The 24,133-nt window shown below is 45.9% G+C and overlaps 2 protein-coding genes across 3 annotated transcripts in view; both read left to right on the plus strand.

The window, feature by feature from the left end:
• Window positions 1–687: 687 nt before the first annotated feature.
• commd2 (COMM domain containing 2) lies at window positions 688–6,580 on the plus strand. Of its 2 annotated transcripts, XM_061682801.1 has the most exons (6): window positions 688–841; window positions 2,131–2,208; window positions 4,686–4,768; window positions 5,380–5,454; window positions 5,561–5,659; window positions 5,893–6,580. In XM_061682801.1, exons 1-6 carry the CDS (start codon window positions 775–777, stop codon window positions 6,100–6,102), a joined length of 612 nt encoding a protein of 203 aa, XP_061538785.1. In that variant the 5' UTR covers window positions 688–774; the 3' UTR covers window positions 6,103–6,580. The 2 variants fall into 2 exon arrangements, with proteins under 2 accessions (XP_061538785.1, XP_061538784.1); XM_061682800.1 differs by lacking the exons at window positions 5,380–5,454; window positions 5,561–5,659; window positions 5,893–6,580 and having other exon boundaries at window positions 4,686–5,370.
• A 1,056-nt stretch (window positions 6,581–7,636) lies between these two features.
• The window catches only part of trappc8 (trafficking protein particle complex subunit 8), a 22,926-nt gene continuing 6,429 nt past the window's right edge, over window positions 7,637–24,133 (plus strand). Inside the window, 19 exon segments of the mRNA XM_061682793.1 lie at window positions 7,637–7,883; window positions 9,522–9,758; window positions 12,456–12,545; window positions 12,624–12,798; window positions 13,202–13,358; window positions 14,084–14,198; window positions 14,481–14,677; window positions 15,784–15,899; window positions 16,015–16,165; window positions 16,899–16,999; window positions 17,995–18,100; window positions 18,189–18,320; window positions 18,410–18,634; window positions 20,476–20,581; window positions 20,659–20,853; window positions 21,297–21,454; window positions 21,895–21,969; window positions 23,718–23,867; window positions 23,869–24,054. Of these exon segments, the coding sequence (XP_061538777.1) occupies window positions 7,727–7,883; window positions 9,522–9,758; window positions 12,456–12,545; window positions 12,624–12,798; window positions 13,202–13,358; window positions 14,084–14,198; window positions 14,481–14,677; window positions 15,784–15,899; window positions 16,015–16,165; window positions 16,899–16,999; window positions 17,995–18,100; window positions 18,189–18,320; window positions 18,410–18,634; window positions 20,476–20,581; window positions 20,659–20,853; window positions 21,297–21,454; window positions 21,895–21,969; window positions 23,718–23,867; window positions 23,869–24,054 (2,829 nt within the window). The 5' untranslated portion in view covers window positions 7,637–7,726.

A 24,133-nucleotide genomic window follows, 5' to 3' on the forward strand; every position in this document is an offset into this window, starting at 1 on the left:
AATAAATGTTTTACAATGACTCAATCTCGAGTGCTAGATGACTGACTCACATACGCTCGCGCACACCAACCAGTTGTCATTAAAAACTTCAGATTTGTTTTGTGGTGAGCTTTGGGACAGGAATGTCATAGATGTTGATGATGATTTATTATTTCAAATCCTGCTGCTGATGAGTAAAATATTCAAATTAACTTGTTAAATGAGAGATTTCACTCTAGATTAAAAACGATCAATAAAAGCCATTCAGGAGATATACCGTATATTCAATAAATAAAACTTTTTGTAATATAATTGAAATTGACCCTAGTTTATCAATTGTTTAAAAAAGAATACATATCCGCTTACAATAATGCACTTTGTAATACTCAGTTGTCCTAATTTTCATATGGATTAATAAAGTATGATTAATGAGATTTGATGTAGATTAATCAGAATTCTGATTATATATGTATATTATAATTAATACACATTTGGATACTTCCAGTATTATAAAATTCAATAAATGTCCATTACAATGATTTCAGATTACACATTTTGATCTTGAAATAAAAGCTCGTCCAGTCGTAATTCTAGAGTGCATTTAACACTGTGACCAGAGGTGGCAGCAAATTAAGTGTGAAACCTGGTGAAGCAAAAAAAAAAAAAAAAAAAAGGCCGCGAAGAAGAAGGCGCAGCGGAGTGGGCGGGAAGTCGTGACAGACTTCCGGGTTGCTGCAGATTTCTTGTCGCGTGCATTTGGATTTGTGGCCGTTCAAACTTGCACTTGGAGGCAATATGCTGCTCGTTTTGTCCGAAGAACATAAAGAACACCTCACCTTCCTCACCAAAGTGGACGCGGCAGGTAAAAAATATGCATTCTCTTGTTAGACTGTGGCTGTCACGAGATCTGACTTGAGGACGATGACCGCTTTCGTCACACTCACAATAAAAACAACACAACAACAACAATGTACAAAACATCCAAAAATAATAAGCTAGCCATCGAGCCTTGGTGGATTTTCCCTCATATTCAACCTCATGCAGCCGTTTTTTGGTAGTCTGTAATTTGAATGATTTTATTTTCTTGTTTTGCTTCATTTTACGGAGCCGCAGAAACGTGGGGGCGGGGGGGACAAACCGATTCGTGCGCACCAAAGAGTCGTTTGTTTCCCCCCGAGTCATGTCTGAGGCTGCGTACCTTTTAGTTGCTCTATTGCTCAGCATTCATTATTTGTTACACACATTAACACCTGGAAACATAAGATAAAAAGAATAACATTCAAACAAACAAGAACTGTTAAACAAATAACAGAACCAAAAAAAACAAACTCAAGCACAATGCACAAAAACAGATAATCAGCATATCAAATGTTGCTGTTAGTCCGGACCTAAACATTTAAGAACTTCCCACCGTTCAATCATATGTAAACCTCATAAAAGTTTAAACATTTGTGTAAAGTTTTCAACTACCAGTTCTTGTCATTCGCATATGTTATCCAGTTTTATCTTTTAACCATTCACATTCCAGAACAATATCTAAAAATGTTTCTTTTTAATTGTATTTGCAGTAGTATTGCTAATTTTTAGTGTTTCTAAAATTAATCACGATGATAATAATAAATCACATTTATGTAGTACTTTTCTGAACAAAATGTAAATCTCCACTTTTTTAAAATGCGTCATTATGGAGTGCAGTAAGCCATTAAACGCCTCTTTCAGAAACTAAAAATATTGCATGAAATTGCTCTCGTGTCCAAAAATGTAAAAATTATGTCATCTTGTAGAAAAAAAAAAAAAAAAAACATTTCCAAGTGTTAAGTCTTGAGTAAAACCATTTTACCCAAATTGTCTGTTTCAATCGTGTAAATAACAAGAATATCACAATGAAGTTTCCATGAATTTCAGTTGGCCAAAAGTGGCCGCAATAGAGCCAAAAGGTGCGAGTTGGTGTCAACGGTGTATTATTGATATATTTAACAAGTTGAAGTTGCAAATGACAAAATCAGACCAAAATTCCTCCCTTTGTGGTTCGAAAAAAATGAAGCAAGTTGGACCCAAAAGGGCAGCAATGGAGCCCACAGGTTACCTGCAAAAACGCTGTCATGCGAGACAAATCCTGACACAGTTTCTGTGCTTGTGTCGTCGTATTAGTGGTTGGAGAGTTTGGCCGCATCGCCCTGGAGTTCCTAAGGAGAGGAATCAGCCCCAAAGTCTACGACGGAGCTGCCAGTAAGCAAATTTCATCCTCGCTGTTAAAGTGAAGGATGACAACGTTGTTCCACACAAAGCAGTTTTTTTTTGTTTTTTGTTTTTGCTTTGGCTGGCGAGCGCAGCGAGAACGCAAGTGACTTGACAACGAGGCGTAGTTTAGCAGACGGACAACGATTCTTCAAAAAAGAGGCTACAGGCTGTTCAATAAGAAAAGATAAGATCACCTTTACTAGTCATTCAATGGGGAAATTTGCTGTGCCACTTCCAGTTGAAGTTTACTCTCAAAGTAAATATAAAGTAAACAGAATTACACGTTATGTATTTAAAAAAAACAACAGCTTTGGCTTATGAATGCCCCGGCTAGCTTAATGCTAACACAGTGAATAACGCCTTAGATGGGCTAATGTTTAGCACTGATAGTTGCGGCATGATACCCCTTTGAGCAATGCAAACGAAGCAATACATGTAGACAGACAATATCACTAGGCTTTATACGAACAGGATTTTTGGGGCCGATCACCGGTCGGCGAGTTTAAAAAAACGATAAATGATCACAAGATGGAGCAAGGTTCTATTTAAATGACTTGTTCATTTACTGTATATACTTGTATACTGAGTATCTTCAAAAGTATTCTCTATTCAGGTCAGGTATTCTAATCAGTCAAGTCAAACCAACATTACAACATGACTTAATGAATTAATGGGTGCTAACTTACTGTAATTCAATAACTTCACACACACACACACACACACCAAAACTTGAGAGCATGATTCGACAGAACGCCAGCATGTTTACGTACAACCGTCAGTAATAGCACTAACTTGCTAGGCTACGTAACATTTTGTTACCTGCTTGTGAGCTGTATCGTATTAAACAGTAAGTGAACATTCCTCACGCAATCCTTGAATGAACGTCCTCTCCTGAGCACCGGTAACCACCGGCATACGTTTTTCCTCATGTTGTTCTTATAATACACGTGTCGTGATGTCGTCGCCATGGTAACGAGTGTATCCGGTCGCGTTTGAGTTGACAAGATAAAGCCCCGTGATCGTAAAAGACGGGATACGGTGGTATCGGAATACGAGATTTTATTGCAGTCGTCTGACATAGTGCAATCGTGGAAGAGCAGATTTATCTTGTAGTCGGATTGTAGCGTTACGGTTGTTTGTCTCAGGCGAGTTGTCTGTCCCACACCGCTGACATGTTTTTTGTTTTTTTTATTAAATAACTTCATTGGCGGTCAGATATTTACAGTACTATGTCAAAAGACAGGCGACAAGGCTAAAACGAAAGTAGCTTTTGGATTCAAATATACTGTACACGATGGCGACACACAGTAAATGCCTTTTGCGATCATTGATCGGATCGGCGAATTATGACATTAAAGCCGATCAGCATAAAATGCTAATTATCGGTCGATACCGATCAGGTCGGTAAAGTCTAAATATCATAATACTTATAGGCGTATAGCCTCTGTGAAAAACGTTAAATACTATTGCGCTACTGACTGAGTCATTTAAAACTCTTCTTCGTTTGTGTCTCCTGACTGTATTGTTCAGTACTGCCACCCGGTTGTCAAGGTGGGCACAGCAGAAGGAGAAACACAATAAATGGAAGCATGAAATCATAATGCACAAACTGATTCGTTCTGTTTAATTATCTTATTACACTACGTTTTTATAAACTATAATATTATAGCGTGCTATTTGCCTCATTAAAAAACATTACAAAATTCTTTTCACTCGTACTTTATTCTTTATTTTCGACACAGAGGATCCATATCACAGAGTTAAAAAAAACAACATTTTAAACAAGAAAGAAAGAGAGTAATAATAGCAACAAAAATAATAACAATAACAACAATAATAATAAAGAGAAATCCAGTAATCGCTCTTTTATCCCGGGGTTAGGTTCTGAACCACCCTCGCAATAGGTGAAATCCACCAAGTGTGGAACACACCTTTTTTCTTGATGATTGCCACATATTTGAAAGCTGTATGAACCTCCCCAGGCTCCTATTGATCTTCCCCACACGCTTCTGAACGTCCGCCATCCTCTTAAGGCCTTTTCACGCCGCGCTTGCCGCATGGCAAAATTCGGAAGCGCTGATGTCGACGCCTGCCAGCAAGTAAACCGGAACGTTTTCCCGCCGGAGGAGTAGACCGCACCTCGACAACCTCGTTTTGCAAAAGAAAGCTCCGTCCATCGCCGTGCCTCTTTATATCCATCCATCCATTTTCTGAGCCGCTTGTCCTCACTAGGGTCGCGGGTCTTTTTATATATATATATATATATATATATATATACATACACACACACACACACACACACACATATATACATACACACACACGTCACGGTACGTATTTTCTCTGGTATCACTCACCAAGCCTTCCTTGCTATGGATTTGTTTTATTTTTCTTGGGCTGAAAAGATGAATTTCACTTGAATTGATTTCAAAGGGGAAAGGTGATTTGTCGCTGTGTGTTGCCAGGGAAGCTGTCGGTGCCCGTGGAAACGGTGCGGCACGGCGTGGAGGCGCTCATGTACCTCGTCACCCAGAGCTCCAAACACACGGTCGCCTCCACACTCTCACACAGCACCTGTCGCACGCCGCCTCCACATTCTCGCTTCGCTCGCCCGCGTTCACGGCCACTGCGCCCGCTTTGCTTTTCCTTGGGAATGAACAGGAATCGATGGGGATCGACTTTTGTGAAAAGAAACGTGGCTCTAGTCGAACGTCAGCGCCGTTCGGCGTTCAGTCCATCACCTGCGTTATTTTTTCTCAGCATCGCGACATGCTTTCTACGGCGACGCATCCTCTGGTTACACTGCACATACAAATACTCTGTTTCAAGGACTGAGTTCAGGGAGTGTGGTGCCCTCGCACGTGGGCAAGGAGACCTAGCGATTTCACTATTTTTAGCCAACAAAATATTTGTATTCATGATTGAATGTGATACTTTTCCAATGAAGGACCCTCAATGTCCTGTTAATGTCCACAAATTGCCATGGAAAGGTTCCAAAATTGCCCCGTCTTAATCTGGCATGGAAATTTACCGTCAATTTTCCCTTCAGTGTAAAAGTGGGTCATGTTGCTGTCTCGTTACCCAATCATTTGACGCCCTTTCTGTGTGTGCGTGTCCGTGCGCGCGTGCGTGTGTGTGTGTGTGTGTGTGTGTGTGTAGTTGTCCGAGGTGGACTTTGTGGACTCAGTGTTGTCTTTGGAATTTGGTGACGAGCTTAACCAGAGCCTCCTTCAGGTGATTTTAGATTCTTTTTAACGTTATGGAGATTGTGTTGGGCCGTGACAAAGGCGATCACTAATTGATTATGTATTGATAATGGATCGATTGTCTTTTTTGGCAGCTGTACATGCAGCATCGCGGTGAGATCCGCGGCATCTTGAGTCTGGTGCCCTCCAGCATGCCCGCTTACCACAACCTGGAGTGGAGGCTGGATGTACAGGTGTGTGCGCACGTGTGTACGCGTGCACTGTGCCTGTGAGTTTACCTATCCGTGTGTGAGTGTTCATATTTGTGTGCGTGAGTGAGTGTACGTACATTTGTGTTCATAGTACATGTATATATGTATACATGTGTGCATGAACCTGTGCGTGGTGAGTTTTCCTGTGTGTACGTACGTGCACGAACGTGCGCGCTTAAAAGCGACTCCGTCGTCGTCCTCCCTCCCCTTCGCAGTTGGCCAGTCGCTCCCTCCGCCGGCAGGCGGCGCCCACGTTGACCACCAGGCTGCACCTGACGCACGGGCACGGTTCCGGCACGGAGGTGCGCGGCCGGGTTCTCCGCGTGGACCTGGGCGCCCTCCTGCACCTCATCTCCATCCTGGAGGGGGCGCTCGGGGCCTTGAAGAGCACGCACGCGAGACGCATCCTACGAAACATCAAATAAAAACTAGGGCCCGACCCGTGCGGATTTGTCGGGCCCGTTGCTGCTATTTGGCAGAATAAGATTGCCGATACCGATTAATCGGTCGATTTATTAAAAAAAAAAAAAAATACATAATGAATAAAATGATTTCTTATTTGGGCCCTTACAACAACAAAGATATGAATTACAAACAGAACTTTTGATTGTTTTACAATATTTTATCCTAAAGTATATAATGTTGCAACAGAGAGAAAATTCTGCAAATAAATCGACCAATTTTTGGTTGAATCGTCGTTATCTTTGTCTCATGTTGTAATGTGTTGATACGGAGGGAAAGAAATGGCCAATTTTTGCCAATATGAAAAAGGTCAATATTGGCCGGGCCCGAATCAGGACACTCAAAGGCTGCTTGTTTTTGTACTTTTTTCATGTGCATGACGGAAAATGTGACTTAAAACTTGCCTGTACACTTGTTAATAAATGTTTTATGATGGCCACAGTCCTGGAATAGATGACTTTATATCTATTAGCGAAGGAAACTCTTTCTTTTGTTCTTGTTGGAAGTTGGTACCGCGTGCCTGTTTCCACTGCTAACAACAATCAAAACGGGCGACTTAGCGTGTGAACATGTTTAAAAGGAAATAAGTGCGCTCAAGGTTCCCCATTGATCATTTGAAACATTCGGATTCATTTGAATCTGTCATCAGACTTTCGCTAGCTATGGAATCAAGTTGTCAATTTTAAAGATCCCAAGTGTCATTTTAGCGTGATTACATTAAATAAAGTTGAAGGATTTTTTGGTGTTATTGTGCTTTTTAGCAGGGGTCAGACTGGGTCCAAGGGTTTTTCTCAGGGGGGCCGGAATAGAGATTGAGTATTGAATGGAGATACGAGCTTGGTCACGGAAGGAATTCAACTCGCACGTCAGGGCATTCGCTAGCCAAAATTAGATAAATAATAAATACGTCATTAAATCAATAATTACGTGGCATGAGTATTTCATTATGTTATTTATTTATTTGGCGCCCCTGTCACAGAAGCAACAAATGAATGTAATAGTGAAATAAATAAATATGGAAACAATTCAATAAATATTTAAATGGAATATTGAAGTAATTAAATATTGAAATAAATAAAAAACTGAACAAAATAATTATTGATATAAATAAATAAATATAGAAACTAAAGATATCGATATAAAAAATAAGTTAATAAATATTTAAATAAAAAAGAAATATTTAGCTAATTAAATAGAACTATATGAAATGAATATTGAAACAAATACATGTTACAATGAACGAAGAAATATTGAAGTAATGAAATAGTTGACACATTTAATAATTGATCAATTAAATTTTGCTGCCTCTTTGGGTATTTGTGGTTTCTGTTCAGGCACCCTGTGGGACAGACGCTCGTGTAAGTCACATGACGCACAAACCGGAAGAGAGCCGCCGAGCCAACAAGGCCGCCGACGACCCGAGCGACCCAAGTCCTCCTCCGCAGTCCGCGCAGACAGCAGCGCTTCGTCTTCACGATGTGACCACCTCCGCCGACCTCCGACCCCCGACCCAGCCCCCAACCGGCCGCAGCCGTCCGCTCAGCAGCCACTCTGTGCCGCCGGATCCCCCCGTGACTCGGCCCCGCCATGGCGCAGTGCGTGCAGTCCGTCCAGGAGTTCGTCCAGGACTCGTTCGTGCCGATGGTGGCCGTGCTGTGCAGCGACGAGGCGGAGAGGCTCACCCGCAAAAACAAACTCAACTTCGCCGAGCTGCTCAGGCCTTTCTGCCGGCTCACTTCCGAAGGTACGAGCGAGCGAGAGACGCGCCCCGGGCCGGCTGACATGGCTTCGGTTTGTTAGCACCGCGGCTAGCTTGTGACAAAGCGGCGGCGGCGGCGGCGGACACCTGCCGGGGCTTCGTCACACCTGCCCGGGCTTCGTCACACCCGAGCGGCGCCACTTTGACTGCAGATGTCGCCGGCGAGCTAACAGGCCCGCGCCTGAAGTGCCTTTAGGAAGTTGTCATTTTTAGACCGACCTACTTGCAAATGGGCTCCTTCGTCAAGTTACCGACTTCAACTTTTACCTGCCGAAATCCTGCATGCCGAATAGTCCATCGGCTTATGTGTGCGCTCTTTGTCGAGCTGACTTGAGCTTTAGACAGCAATGTTGTGTGGACGACGTGGTTTAGTTCAGAGAACGCTCTCTCTCAATCAGGTTGCACGTAATTCTGACTTTTGCTCCTTTCGGTGGCGACGTCGCAAAACGTCCACCGTACTTGTGCTGAGGCCGCAGGCGGTTTGCAGAGATGCTTTGTTGGACTTTTGAGGCTATCCATCCATCCATTTTCTGAGCTGCTTCTCCTCACGCGGGTCGCGGGCGTGCTGGAGCCTTATCCCAGCTGTCATCGGGCAGGAGGCGGGGTACGCCCTGAACTGCTTGCCAGCCAATCACAGGGCACATACAAACAAACAAACAACCATTCGCACTCACATTCACACCTACGGGCAATTTAGAGTCTCCAATTAATGCATTATTTTGAGATGTGGGAGGAAAGCGGAGTGCCCGGAGAAAAGCCACGCAGGCACGGGCAGAACGTGCAAACTCCACACAGGCGGGGCCGGGGATTGAACCCGGGTCCTCAGAACTGTGAGGCTGACTCTCTAACCAGTCGTCCACCGTGCCCTTTTGAGGCTAATTTCTTAAAAAAAAAAAAAAAAAAACAGTCTTGGCGTTCCACAGTTTAAAAGTAGGCCGTTCACACAGGCTTAGGGTTTTATGTTACGTTTTCAAACCTGGTTAGGGTTTACAATTAGGGTGACAAGTTACTTTTTCAAACAAGTGTCGTGTTGTCAAAGTTAGAGGTTCATGTTAGGGTTATAAATTAGGGTTTCTAGCCTGGGTTAGGGTTTGTAAGTAGTCAGGGTAAGGTTTTAAAATAAGGGTTAAGGTAGGTTAAAGTAGGTTTCAAGACATGGTTAGAGTTTTAAATTCGGGTTTCAAACCTGCTTAGATTTAAAATTAGGATGTCAGGTTAGTTTCATATGTGTCGTGGTATCAAAGTAGGATTTTGAGCCAGGTTAGGGTTTCAAAGTAGCGTTTTAAGACGTTAAAAGTTTCACGTTAGGGTTTTGATAGGGTCTCAATCCTGGGTTAGGGTTTCAAGTCAAGTTTAAGGTTTCAAACAAGGGTAAAGGTTTCAAAGTTGGGTATAAAGATGGTTAGGGTTTCATGATAGGGTTTTAAATTAGGGCTTCAAGTCCAAGGGTAAAGGTTTCGAAGACGGGGTGTAAAAGTAGAATTTCAAGACTAGGTTAGGGATTCAAAGTAGGGTGTCAAGTCAAGTTTAATGTTTCATACGTCTTATCATAGACATGATGCAATCAGTGTTTCCCTCGGTGTACCCTGAGCTAATGCTAATGCTAATGGTGTTTCCATTCAGGTCACCTGCGGGACCCCAACAACCAGCTTCAGGTGGTGAAGAACCTTCGTATCTGCGTCACCAAGTTGGTGCCGGGCGCCGCCCCGCAGTCGTCGGGGGCCGCCGGCCCGCCGCCCGCCGTCGCCCTCGGCCCCGGCCAACGCCGCCGGCTCAACCGCGTGGTGCTGTCGTGCCAGCCGCAGGAAGGCGCCGTCTCCACCGCCGTCGCCGCGGGAGACTACGACCTCACCTTCAACGGTAAGTTTGGCTTCATTTTCACGCTAGTCGTTAGCCGTCACGTAGCTCCGCTTCTGTGCTTATCGTCATATTATTCCGTCTTTGTCTCGGTGGGGTTTAAAACCAAAGAAAATGCGAGTGTGTGGGATTTCAATGACCGCACGGAGAGTTAGGGATTCAAATTAGGGTTTCAAGACATGGGTAGGTTTAGAAGTAGAGTTTCCAGCCAGGCTAAGGGACAAAGGTTAGGGATTCAAATTAAAGGTTCAAACCAGGATTAGGGTTTTAAACACAAAGTAAGGTTTCAAATTGGGGTTTCAAGATGCATAGGCTTTTGAAATACAGTCTCAAGCCAGGTTAAGAGATTTAAACAAAGGTTAGGGTTTCAAATTATGGTTTGAAGCCATACTTGGAGATTAAAATTGGGGTTTTAAGACTGGGTAAGGGATTCAGATTGAGGGTTTTCAACAAATGTTAAGGTTTCAAGTCAGGGATAGGTCTTCCAAGTAGGGTTTCAATCTAGTATTTGTGCTTCAAAGGAGGGTTTTAAGACTGTGTTCGGGTTCCAAGATAGGATTAGGGTTTTATATTAGTTTTTCTAAATTGGGGTTTCAAACCTGGGTTTGGATTTGAAACAATGATTGGGGATTTTAAGCAGAGTTTCAAGTTAGGGTTTGTCTTTCAACTTAGGTTTTATGTATTAAATTAAGGTTTCAAGCCAGGGTTAGGCTCTTCAATTAGGGTTTCGAACAATGTTTGGGCTCCAAAGTAGGGTTAAGGTTTTTATAGTAGGGTTTGACGTGCGGGTTGCGCTTTGAGTGTTGCTATCGGGCAGGTTTCTTTTGGCCACTAACACCTTGGGGCTCTCTGCTTCCACCTGTCAGATGAAGCTCTTAAATCTAGCGCCCCCTGGTTCAGTTCATGGCGAGACACGCTGACGGAGGTGTGCACCTCCAAGCTCTTCTCAGGTACCCCGTCGTGTGTGGTTTAGATGTAGACTTGCTCCTCTAGCTTCCTTTCCTGGTGGTCTTGGTGATTCTGCTCTTCCTGCTCCCGTCACCTCCCTGTAGATTAGAACCTCGTGCTCTCATAGTTCACACATAGTTCTTCACTCACGGGTCCATCAGGCGGTTTGTGTTTGATCGGTGAGTAGTCAACACATCACATCACAGATGTCAGGGATCTTCCCAAACAACAACGATGATCAACTTTTTTTTTTGCTTTGATTTGAGTCACTCACTCTTCACGCTATTTAGTTGCTATTTAGACCTTCCAGATCCATCTCTGCCGAAATCATCTTCTCCTCAGATCACCTCAAGATCTCTCAGGTTTTGTTCTTTCAAGATCTCGTCCGAGATTCTCGTGATTCTCTTCTATGCAAGACTTTTTCAGATTTTGTTTTTCCAAGGTCATCCTCCACCGAGATCCTCTTCTCCCAAGACCTTATTCCCCTAAGATCCTCCTTTTCTCCCAGAGCTTGTTCTTTCAAAGATTCAGATATCATCTCTGATTGCCCTCCAAGATCATCCTCCTCTTGACATCTTTCTCTTCTCTCAAAACCCCTTCATCTAAGATCTTCTCCTCGGGTAGGTACTATTCCCTAAGATTTCTTTCTCCCAAGACCCTCCTGTTCTCCCAGATCTCTGTCTTTCAAAGATTCTGATAAGTTCTCTGAAGACCCTCCGAGATCCTCCCCTTCCCAAGATCATAGTCTGTGATGATCCTTTTTCAAAAATTTTCCAGGATCCTTTTTAATTGTGTTCTCCTCAGATCCATTCTTCCAAGATCCTCCTTTTTAAAAGCCTGTTCTCCTAAGATCATTCTTGGTGGAGACGATTTTCTCCAAAGATCATATTCTCTTTAGACTGTCTCCCAAGAACGTCAGAGATGCATGTCTTCCCGTACTTCTGTCAGATCTTACTCTTTCAAGATCTAGTCTTCGTAAGATCGCCTTTCGAGATCCTCTTCTTTTCACCACTCTTACAAATCTTGAGACCCTCCTCTTCTCCCGAGAGCTTCTTCTTTTATGATCCCAAATCTTCCACCATCCAGTTAAATCCAATTTGTTGAGAATCTCTTTCTCCCGAGATTCTAAGGTCCCCCCGAAACCCTGTTCTGCCAGATCTTCCTCCTCCAAAGATTCTGGTAAGGCCATCTTTTAAGACCTTCCAAGATCCTCTTCGTCAGAGATCCTCCTCTTCTCTCAAAGGCTGTTTTTCTAAGTTTATCTTCTCTTATGATCGGTTTCCAAAATCCTTCTTTAATCCCGTTCACCTCAGATAGCTTTCTTTCGAGATCCTCCTCGTCTTAAAAGCCTGTTCTCCCAAGATCCTCGTCTGTCAAGATGAGCTCGTCCCAAGATCCATATTCCCTTCAGATCATCTCAGGATTTTCCAATATTCTATTTTATATTCTTCCAAGACTTTCTAGACCGTTTTAATCCAACGCTGTTAACGCAAGCTTTCCCAAGAACCTCTTTTGTCTTTTTTATTTCCGTTCATCTCCAAGCATCAAGCTCCGCTTCTTCCAAGATCCTCCTCCGAAATCATACTTTAAGATCATCTTGTCTTATGATCCTGTTACAAGATTTTCCAAGTTAGAAAAGTTCCCAAAAGCCACAGTAGCACGTCAGACCAGGTGTGAGGCGTTGGGGGACGTCACCGAGCGTGCGATTTGTCACTGCTGTGTGGTCACTCTCGTTTGTTTCTGTCTGCCTAGCGACCACGCCCTGGTTTGAGGCTTACAGGGAGAGCTTCCTTCAGTCCATGCCGGCCTCCGACCACGAGTTCCTCAACCACTACCTGGCCTGTATCCTTGTCATCTGCGTTCGTTGTGACCGGAGCGTTCGTGACGGCTGAGTTCCTTGATTGGGCGTTCCCCCATCAGGCCTGCTGGCGGTGTCGTCGAGCGAGGCGGTCCCAGTGGAACAGTTCGTCAAACTGTCGCAGGAGCAGCACCGCATCCAGCACAGCGGAGACTACGCCACGCCCAAGTGGTTCATCCCCAACACGCTCAAGTACTACGTGCTGCTGCACGACGTCAGCCGAGGCGACGAGCAACGGTAATGCAACGATTAGACGTCCTGCCGTGGTAATAGTGTGACGCAGTTGTTAGAAACCGTGGTGATTTAACTAAATATGACTTCACTCAGTCACAGAGAACCAAAATGCAAGCATTTTCAGTCTGTACTTGTCAGAAACGGTGACTATACAACGAAATATTAGTTCAGGGATTCAAAATCCACAGAAAACCCAAATCTTCACATTATAGCGTAAATGTTTGTTTGTAAAGAAAAATGCAGACCCTGCTATTTTTGTTCAACCGCTTTTGATGGACTCCATGCAGCGCAATTGTGGGAAGCGGTGCTTGACAGTGTTACTTTTTGTATTGACGGGCCAAGAGCATCTGTAGTAGCTAATTTGTCGTTAGCCGTTGAAACGTTTGTGCGACTGCGCTCGTCGCAGGGCCGAGGCGGCGTACGAGGACATGAAGCAGAGGTACGGCCCTCAGGGCTGCTATCTGCTGAAGATCAACTCCCGCACGCTCCCTGCCGAGCAGAACGAGCAGATTCCGGACCCGTGGAGTCAGTACCTGCACAGGAACCACCCGCAGATCAGCCAGGTCAGTCCTCCGCACGGCAAATCTTGACATCGGTGGTTCTCAACTGCTGGGTGGGTCGCAGACGGCCAATTTAAAACAAAAACAACGACAACAAAAAAAAGGGACTCTTTGGTTTACGACGGTACCGGCGGACAACGTTTTGAGGTTCCCAACGGTGCGCGGTCGACTCTTCTGCGCGGTGGCATAAGAATGAAGTGAACCCTCGTTACTGAGCGGGGTTTGGGGCGAAGCAACTTTGGTGTCGTCGCTTCACCGAATATTTCTCTCAAATGTTTCTTGGCAAATGTAAGATGAGCCTTTGTGCTCTTTTTTTCTAAGCAGTAGTTTTCACCTTGGAAACGCGGAACCTCTGTTTGAGCAGGAGAGAAAAAGCACAAAAATAAGCAAATATGCGCCAATATCTTAGTTCCGTAGCGAATAGTTTTCTGTTCTACAGAAAAACGTGCGAAACGGAAAGGGTTGACTGTATAGCCGTTAGCGTCCTCCCGCTTTCGGGCGCTGCAAACTGGTGTCACACGTCGCGCCAAATTCTGAAGCGGTACAGCCGGGCAGCGACGCTTCGGACGTCGTCGTTTCGGGCCCCTCCCCAAATGAAGCGAGCCTCGCGGACACGCCCCCTTCATTACGCCACACACGCCTCGAAGACTCGGCGCAACCCGTAACATCGCTAGTATTCGCTAATGTGCGGGCAAACGCCGTATTGTATCGTCTTTGTCTGTTTGCAGGATCGAGATGATGATGATGATGATGATGATGATGATGATCATCATCCTGCCGTGAGCTCTTCCACAGAAGAAAACGGCGTCATTGCAGCAGAGGATCATCGTTCAGCTGACACTGGTCACGTTCTGTTTTTTGTGGCTGTTATTGAAACAAAGTACAGAGTGAGAACAAAAAGCCGAAGCTCAAGAAGAATACCAAATGTTCACAAAGGGGGGGAAAAAACCTGACAAATGCAAGGTCTAGGGATGCTCCAGAAGATAAATCAGATTTCCCCAAAAATGGATGGCTGGATTGATGGAAATGATTTGGAATGCCACTCATCTGTTGCAGCCCCCCAAAAAACACATTGTGTGTTGCTGAAGTTCAGACTACAAGTTGTGACTTCGGTTCTCGCCTCAGGTGCGGAAGGGGGCCGTCCGGACGCGGTCTCGGACCCGGCCGAGAAGGGCGCCGGAGAGGCGGAGGGTCCGACGGAGGCCCGGGGGGCGTGTCTGACCCTCACCGACCACGACCGCATCCGGCAGTTCGTCCAGGAGTTCACCTTCAGAGGCCTGCTGCCTCACATCGAGAAGAACATCAGGCAGCTCAACGAGCAGGTGATCGACATCGACGGCCGTCTCGGGACGCTCACATCTTCTAGGCCGTCTTCCAATCATTCTTGCGTTCCCTACTCCCTAATCACTAGACGGGGATTGCTACATAGTGGATAACATATCAAGTAAAAGGCCAAATCGAGTAACAAACCCCCCCCAAAAAAAACAGGTTCAAATGTGAGGAAAGACGGAGACACTGACGCAGTTGTCTGTTGTGCACCAATCGTCCTCGGCTATGAAGAAATGGCCTGAGGCGCGCATGCGCCACAGACAACAGCGGCAGGTAACTGCAGCTTAATTGATGGTGTTATATTGCCACCTACTGACCAAAATTAGTATTGTGCGTGTTATACAAGAAAACCCGAAGATGCGACACTAATTGGATTTTAAAAGAGAAAATCATTTACATGCACTCAAAACCTTGACAAAATAAATAAAACACTTCACTAATGTGATCTCACTTAGCGTGCATCACACAGCCAAAAATGTATTTTATAAAGCGTATGTATAGTTTGGTGTGGACAAAAATATGACGCAATGATGCACTGCTTTTACCTTTGATTGAATGCCCCGCTATTCACGAGGGATAGGGACCGAGCCCGACCGCAGATGCCGAACCTCGAATATGCCGGCCGGGTCCCGCTGTAGCACTGTGGAAGTCGATGCGAGCGACGGTCCCTATGACCGTGTTACAGTCTTAGCGCCCTCTATTGGTCTACATTGGACTCTGCAGCCAGCGGTCGTGCCAAAGCTTCACTCAAGCAAGTGCGGCGCCCGCCTGACCGGACTTAAATTTGGTCGACAAAGTATGAACTTTACGGGCAGCGAGACGGGGCACGCCCGACTAGTAAAGGAAAGATCGGCCCGTGATGCGAGACTGCGCGACGGCATGTTCACGAGCTCGACAAGAAAAGACTCCAAGTTGCTTTGAGTGGGCGCTCCATTCCAGGAAATGAAACGAGTGGCCGAGCAGGGGGATAAGTTTGCTCCGGAGACAAAATGGACTTTTTGCGCGTCCTCCTCGGCATCTTTCCCCCACTTCCTCTTTGGCGTCCTCCCCTTCTGTCCGCTCTCACGTCACTCCAAGGTGTCTTCCTGTCCGTCCGCAGCTGGTGTCCAGAAAAGGTTTGAGCCGTTCTCTGTTCACGGCCACCAAGAAGTGGTTCGGAGGCGGCAAAGCGCCCGAGAAGAGCGTCAGTGAGCCCAAGAGCACCGGCGGCCTCCTGTAAGCTCGCCGCTCATCGCTTCAGCCGCGACCGTGTTCCGGCGCAGACTTGCGTTGTTTTGATTCGTGTCATTTGATGTTTTTTGTTTTTGTTTTGTTTTCTCCGTCATGCCAGCTACTCCCCGGAAGCCCCGGAACTGCAGATCAGGAAGATGGCCGACTTGTGCTTCCTGGTGCAGCACTACGAGCTGGCCTACAGCTGCTACCACACGGCCAAGAAGGACTTCCTGTCGGACCAGGCCATGCTGTACGCCGCCGGCGCCCTGGTGAGCGCAACAACGGCGCCGAGCGAGCTGACGTGCGCTTTTTACACAAGCGTCACGACTGCGGATAAAACGCAGCGCAGTCGCTGACGACAAAAAGCAACCCACTAAACAATAAACAAGGTGTAACCTTTTCACATCGGTTGGCAAGAATGTTTTCCACTGAGTACCTGTCACGTGCCGAAGTTTTATACGCTCAATCCTCGACCGTGTCCGCACGTTGGAAACGTTCGAGCCGAGGTATGTGACAAATATCTTGCTCGGGTCGCCTTGCCACGCCTGCGCCATGAGGAAAGGAACGGGAGCGAGCCGAAGGCGGTGCGCTCTTCAATCCATTTTGCGTGCGTTTCAATAGATGGCTTATTCAGTTGTTGAACATTGAACGTTTTCTTTTCTTAAGGATCTTCTTTACATACTGTACATGTTTTGGCTAGAGGGACCCTTGTTTTCACATGAGCTGGAAAGAAAAATCTGTATTGCTATTATTTCTCTGGAAGTTGATGCGAGTTAATGCTGGTATAAAAAAAAAAAGCAGATTCAAAGCTTGTTTGGTATCAGGCGAAATAAATCCCAGAATAATCGCAGAAGAGGGGAAAAAAAAAGGCAAAGTTGTTAGTTTGGAATGATCTCGTTGGCCTGAGGGAAGGGGGCAAATGGAGCCATTTTCTTGCTTGGCCAGCCCTCCTCCGGGTTACTGCGCTTACATGACAAGCTTTCTTCTTCATCTTCCCTCGAGGAAATGGCCGCAGTGTCCGCTTTCCTCCAGGCGGGAGCCGCACGACCGTACCCCGCGCACTACATGGACACGGCCATCCAGACCTACAGAGACGTCTGCAGGTAGCGACCGAGCACAAAACCTACTACGATATTACGCCGTCTCTATTGGCGGCGGTTAAGGACCGAACCCAGAGTAGCGTAGTAGCCCCCACTCAAAAGAGTAAGAGTGTATACTAATAGTTCCAAACTTAAAGTTAGTGTAAACCTGCATACGTGCCTTTCGGCATCTGCGGATTTAAAACAACAAATAACGAAGTTACTGCCTTTTTTTGGTTTGTTTTTTGTTTTTGGGAACCTACCCAGCGGAAACCGCTTTTGGCAGTATTTTTTTCATGACGCCCGCTTATTCACGCTTTTTTTTTGGGGGGGGGAATTTTGATTGATTTTTGCTTGATTTATGTATGCATTTATTTAATTGAATATTTTATTTCCCATGGCAGTTATAATAACTTCAATTATTGGCTTCATAGTTCATAATAATAAGCAAAAGACTCATTTTACCACAATAGCCTTAAAGATAAATGACTTTTTCAAATGACATTCAGGAAGTGCGTTGATACATGTGTGATATGGTTTGGTTGAACATTTTGCTGTTCTAAACTTCTTTTGTTTTATTTGTCCGTTTTACAAAGTCCTCAGCTTGAAGCAAGCACGCGTTGCTCTTATTTGGAGACTTGTGCTCGCAAGAGCGTCATCTTTTCATTTTGTCAAAGTGATGTTATACGACAGCCTCCCATTTCTTGAAAGAAGAAACTTTCGAAAGTATGATTCAATTAGTAGAAGTGTGTTTCAAATCGTGTGGCAGGTGCAAAACCATTTGAAAAAATGTCTTTTAGTGTCCATCAGCTTTTCACCTGTTGCAGGTGGTTCCGGAAGCTATTTTTTTTTTCAGTAACGTTCTGGAGGGCAATTTGCCAGGAATAGAGTTCGCAAATGGCGACGAGCGAATCGGCAAGGTTTCGCAGTAGCGTCGCGTCTGTGATCTCTGTCCCGTCCTCCGACTCGGAGCGGAGGTTGTCCTCTTGCGATGATCTCTTCTGGCGTCTCCCTGACAGGAACACGGCGCTGGCCGAGCGCTGCGCTCTCCTCAGCGCCGAGATACTCAAGAGTCAGGGCAAATACTCGGAAGCCGCCACACTTCTCATCAAAATGACCAGCGAGGTGAGGACCGCCCAAACGCTGTCATCCGAGCTTCCGTTTGACGGTTGATCCATCGGCGTTGGTCTTCCTTTTTATTTTTCCCGTCCAGGACTCGGACCTGCGCAGCGCTCTGCTGTTGGAGCAGGCGGCGCACTGCTTCATGAACATGCGCGCTCGCATGCTGCGCAAGTTTGCCTTCCACATGATCCTGGCGGGCCACCGCTTCAGCAAAGCGGGCCAGGTGAGACCTACAGACCTATCATGTCTACCGTATGCGACTTATTCCCACCCGAGCTTCCTGGTGGCTTTGACTTGCTGTTTGCGGTGCAGAAGAGGCACGCGCTGCGCTGCTACTGCCAGGCCATGCAGGTGTACAAGGGCAGGTCGTGGTCCCTGGCCGAGGACCACATTAACTTCACCGTCGGCCGGCAGTCCTTCACGCTGGGCCAGCCCGAGAAGGCCGTGCAGGCCTTCAAGCAGATCCTGACCAACGACAGTCGGCAGACGGCCACGCAGCAGGGCGCCTTCCTCAGGGAGTACCTCTACGTTTACAAGGTGACGTCGACACGCGAACGAGCCATCGATGCCGACGATGTTGTTGATAAAGCTAGCTTTTTTGGCTATATGCTTTTAATGTGGCAGCAATGACTCGCATAAGGTCAATTGGGCTCTCTTTCTTGGCAGAATGAGAAAGTTTACCGAGTAGCCTCATCTCATATCGATTTGGTAAGTCAGCAAATTGCTTGAGGAGACAACATGACCGGAAAGACGGTGTTTAACACACAAGCCACAGTCAGAGTTTTATGAAATAAATTGACAAATACCAACCTTTGCCCGACGAATAACGAGTGTACATACTACATACTCATATCTACAGGAACAAATGCAGGTGAAGAGCAACGTTCAGCTTGACTTATTTGCAATGACAGAACTGTCGTTAAAAAGACCACCGCAATGAATTCTGGGTACCCGCAAAGCTTTTTGCTGACATTGCCGGGACTGTCGGTGTGAGGAACGGTGCCGAGGGTTTACTGTATTCAAGAGGTTTCTGGGGTTCTTAAAATCCAAGAGTTATCACACTTCCAGACCGCTGCTTATGGGGAGTAGAACTCTTTGCATTCAAATTGTTCAGGAGTTGTTCAATGTTGAAAAATAAAAATACAATGCTGACTTGAGACACAAGTTGATGTTCTGTGACCACGATTGTAACTCAAACCACTTTGATCTCAAATCATCTTTCCCCATCAAAAGCAAAATGAATGGAAATGCCATTAATCCGTTTCAGCCTCACCCAAAACACAACAAAATAGTTAAGAAGAAAACTAGCACTGTATAATTTGCTTCATACAAACAAAATGGTGGACATTGTGCTGCTCTTTCTGGTATGCACACCATGGCCACATGGGGCATTCTAATACAGACATACAGCACACAGGAGACACAACTCTTCAGCAGTAATACTAGTCGTTCTTCCCAGAGGATAAAGAGAAAATGCCTGTGAGTATTGTTATATTATGTGTCTATGTGTTGTTCTGCCGTTTGTGTTCAAATATCTTGCTTAAAAACGTTCTGACACCATTACACCGGTGCTATCCGTTAGCACGTCCGTGGCGTCTTGCATTGTTATCCCGAACTGAAAATGAAAAAATAGCCTTCTTGTAACATAAAGGCCTCTTTATAATCCTGCGCCCGCATTGCATCAAGTGACCGACGCGTTGGGCCACGCGGCCCCTACGCGACATTTGACGCGCACGTGGCACAAATTGTCGCCGCGGAGATCATCTCTTGTGATTGGTCCGTTTTAGTCACATGCTGTGATGGCGTCCTCAGCTTTCCCCTTGGTTCGTCAATACCGCCATTTTTAAAATGCAAAACATGGAACAGATTGGGGAAAGACTATGCGAGGAGGTGCGCAAATATCTGCGTCTTTATGTTGCTAGCACTACAAAGTACAAAGATGCACAAATGTCAGCAAACACCCGGCGTGAAATTTCTGCAGCGGTCGGTTTAGAGGTGTTGGAGTGTCAGCGAAGGTGGAAACTACTACCGGAATTGGGCATAAAATGCAGAGGAAACTCCACCCTGTGGTGTCCTAGCCAATACCAATACGTAGCGACACCCCCGACTTGGATGGAAACTGCGGCGTAGTTTCAAAACGGCCTGCGTGGGTTGCGCTCGAGCATAAATGGCAAACTGCGCGCGGGGTAGCCGCAGCGACGTCAGCGAGAGTATAAAGAAGCCTTAACGCAGGGAAGTCACTGAACATCGAACATTTCAACTCTGAGCCGTTTTCCCTCATGGGAGGTGGCGGAATGTCAGATTTGAATGATTTATTTTTTATTATCGGTAATGATGAAATTAGGTATGCTGACAGTGGCGCCTGCGGTGTCTTCCAGACGGTGATCAGCCGGAGTGGCTTGAGTCTGCCTCACCTGCCGCTGCCGTTTATCCACAGCGCCGCCACCAGGGTCTACTTCGGCCACGAGCGCCGCCTGGCCGAGGGTAACGCGCCGGCGCCCGCTCGCCGCCTCCGGCGGGAGCCGGCGTTCGGGTTCTGACGGGCGGTGTGGCGTTCGCAGGTGAGAAGCAGGCCGCCACCCACGTGTCGCTGGACCAGGAGTACGACGCGGAGCAGGCGTCCGTGTGGCGCGAGCTGGAGGAGCAGCTGGTGGCCGCCGCCAACCGAGGGCCGGTCCCCGCTAACTTCCAGCCCAGCCAGTGCTACCTCAACCGCCAGACGGACAACCTGCGCCACCCGCTGGCCGTTGTGGAAGGTACAAAGTGCCTCACGCTACAGCGGTACCTCGACTCACCAGTTTCATTGGTTACGTGACCATTCTCGTAAACCCAAAACTCAATCCTAGAAAATCCATAGCAATATTTCCCCCAGCAAATAATGTCAATCCAATGAATCTGTTCCAGACACCCAAAAACGCTGAAGAGAAAAATGTTTTATAGCGAATGACTACAGCTTGACATAAAAAAAAATATTGGGAAATAAATAAATAAATAATGACTAATGAAGTAGATAAATGGAAGGAGGCGGGGACGACAGAAAATGATTTGGTGTCGCTACTTGGCTGATTTTGTTTCTTGGTGGGGGTGGTCGGGAACGTAACCGCGCGATGAACGGGGGATGAACGTCCCACCCTATAATGTAGTGGACTTGATAGCGCTGGGTGAAGTGGTGACCTTCTTCCCGGGTGCCGGTGTGTAGAGCCCATGCTGGTGGAGGTGATGTTCAGGAACCCTCTGAAGGTTCCTCTGGCTCTCTCCCGCCTCTCGCTGCTCTGGAAGTTGGCACGCGACGGCCACGACGCCGCCGAGGACGACGCGGAGGAGCTCGTCGGCAAGCGGGACGCTTTGGAGCGGGAGGTCGGCATGCGCTTTTGTTCACACGACAGCTTGCAAAGGACAAGATGTTTGTTTGTTTTGTGTCTTTATTTTATTTGGGTGTGTGTGAGTGTTTATTGCCGTTTGTTTTTGTTGAATTGTTGGTGTTTGTTTTGTCCATTTGTTTGGATTGTGTTTTTGTTAATTTGTGTGTTGATTATGTTGGTGTTTTTGATTGTTTCGTTTTGCTTGCGTGCATGTTTGTTTTTGTTAGCATTTGCGCTTGAATTTTTGGGGTATATTTGTGTGCACGTTTGTTTTGTGTGCTTTTGTTGGTGTGTTTGCTTGCATTTGTTTTTTGTTATATTTTGTTTGTTTAATTGTTTTAGTATTTGTTTGTGTGTGTGTGTCGTTTGGTTGTGTGCCTTCATAATAGTTTGTGTGTGTGTGTCTGCATGTGGTTTTTGTGTTTGCCTTCGCAGACGACGCAGAGCGACGATCTGGTCACCACTGAGACCATCCTGGACTTCCACTTGGCTCCAGAGGAAACCAAAATGGTGTGTTAGCAGCCTTAGCATCTTATGATATATAAAATGCATAACAATCATTGCTAACGTCTGGAGCGCAACTATTGTCATTAGCGTCTTGATCATTATAATCTCTGTCAGCGTCTTTGACATACTCTATTAGCATCTCGAATATAATCTCTGTTTGCGTTTTAAACCATCTCTGTTAGTGTCTTGAACATAATCTTTGGAGTTTCAAACATGACAATCTTTGCTGGCGCTTTGAACAAATTTTTTTTTGTATCTTCAACATAATCTTTGTCAGCATCTTGAACATAATCTCTGTTTTAGGGCTGTCGCAAACGATTATTTTGATAGTCGATTAGTCACCGATCATTTAGTCGATTAATCAACTAATCAGAACGTGTGTGTGTGTATTAGACTTTACACCGATTTTATCGGGCTGATCGTATCGGCCGATATTTAGCATTTTATGTCGGTCGGCTTTAATGTCATAATTCCCCGATATGATCAATGACGTCATTGATCGGCTCCGCGAGACACAGTATATGTGAATCCAAAAGCTAGTTCATTTTTAGCCTTGTCATGTCTTTTGACGTAGTACTGTCAATATCTGATGGCCAATGAAGTTATTTGGGGAAAATAAATATAAAAAATGTCGGCGGTGTGGAACAGACAACACATCTTAGACGGGCAACACGTAATGCCCGATCAGACTACAAGACAGATTTGCTCTTTCACGATTGCACTCTGTCAGACTACTGCAATAAAATCTTGTATTCCGATACCACCGCATCCCGTTTTTCCCCATTCTTTGACGTTGGAAAAATAACTACACCTCATGAAAATCGGCTGAACAATGAGCAAGTTATGATTCATTTTAAATGTAAATATTGTAATCTGTAATAGGAGTGTATGCCTGTAAGAAGGGGTGAGTCGTGTGACGTGCGCTCCGGTCAGATGGGGAAAAACGAGATTAGCGTGCGTTGTGGCGGCGAGAAGCTCGTATGTTTGCGACGTTGTGTTCTCTCTCTGATCTCAAAGCAGCGCTCGGCACATTGCGAGCCGGCCTGCTACCGAGTATCGATCTTATATTTTTGTGGTGATAATGTTCTATCAAACACACCCTGTGTGCGAAGGCTAATTAAATGGTCATTGTTAGCCTTCAGGTGCTAACCTTTACAGCTTTATGCAGTTAGTTTACAGCCGTTGATGCTAGTATTAGCAGCTAACAACCGACCAAAACGACGGTCCTTCTTCGTCAGAAATTGATTCAGCCACAACGTACCTTTTTAGATACTTGTGAATTTTATGGCAGCACGTTTTGCATCGCATCTTTGGTCAATAAGTCCAACTTCAGCGCTCTATTGCTAATGCTAACAGTTAGCCGTGGTTCTTCCGGGGAGATCGCTGGATGACCACTACTGCGCATGTGCATCACAAAAAAGACTTGGATATCAACGACTGCGCATGTGCGTCAAGCCAGAAGGGGGCACACAAGCGAGCAAGCGGGAGGAATGGAGAGAGAAAAACAAAGCTTCAGAAAAAGAAACGACAACGTCGACGATTAAATACTGTTCGTGGCAGCCCTGCTCTGTTTGCATCTTCAGCATCATCTCTGAGTGTCTTGCATATAATATTTGTTACTGTCTTGAGCATAACAATCGTTATCATCTTAAATCTAACGTCTTGAGGTCTTGAACATTACAAACTCTGGTAGCATCTTAAATGTAATCCTTTAACTTCTGGACCGTAATCTTTGTGACGTCTGAACTCAGGCTCGGCTCAGGCTGCTGCCGCACAAAACGGGCTGCCTGAGTATCACGGGCGTGGTCTACAACCTGGCCGCCGCATCCTCGCCAGACACGCCCGACGACGACGGTAATGTGAGCGCGCCTGACCGAGCTCGTGTCGTCCGCCGATCGCCTTGACGCTTGGCGCGCCCCTCCTCTCGCAGGGATGCAGAAGGCCGAGACCGTGGTCGTCGACGGGAAACAGGACCTGAAGATCCGAGGACCGAGACTCAATCACACCAAAGAGGACAAAATGTTTGTGCGCTATGGACCCGACCGGCGCTTGGAGCCCATCATTACGTCGCCGATGCCCCTCATGGAGGTAATTCTTTTGCACATATAGCCAAGCAATGGGCTCGTCACCAGCCAGTGTGACATATACACGCTTATGTGCGCATCAG

Source organism: Phycodurus eques, chromosome 8 (assembly GCF_024500275.1).
Source record: "Phycodurus eques isolate BA_2022a chromosome 8, UOR_Pequ_1.1, whole genome shotgun sequence".
Lineage (NCBI taxonomy): Eukaryota > Metazoa > Chordata > Actinopteri > Syngnathiformes > Syngnathidae > Phycodurus > Phycodurus eques.

Bases quoted from the DNA above. Each gene is read 5' to 3' on its own strand.
- commd2 (XM_061682800.1), top strand. From the start codon at position 775: ATGCTGCTCGTTTTGTCCGAAGAACATAAAGAACACCTCACCTTCCTC. The intron at 842-2,130 runs GTAAAAAATATG...TCGTCGTATTAG, and splicing joins CACCAAAGTGGACGCGGCAG to TGGTTGGAGAGTTTGGCCGC. The intron at 2,209-4,685 runs GTAAGCAAATTT...GTGTGTTGCCAG, and splicing joins AGTCTACGACGGAGCTGCCA to GGAAGCTGTCGGTGCCCGTG.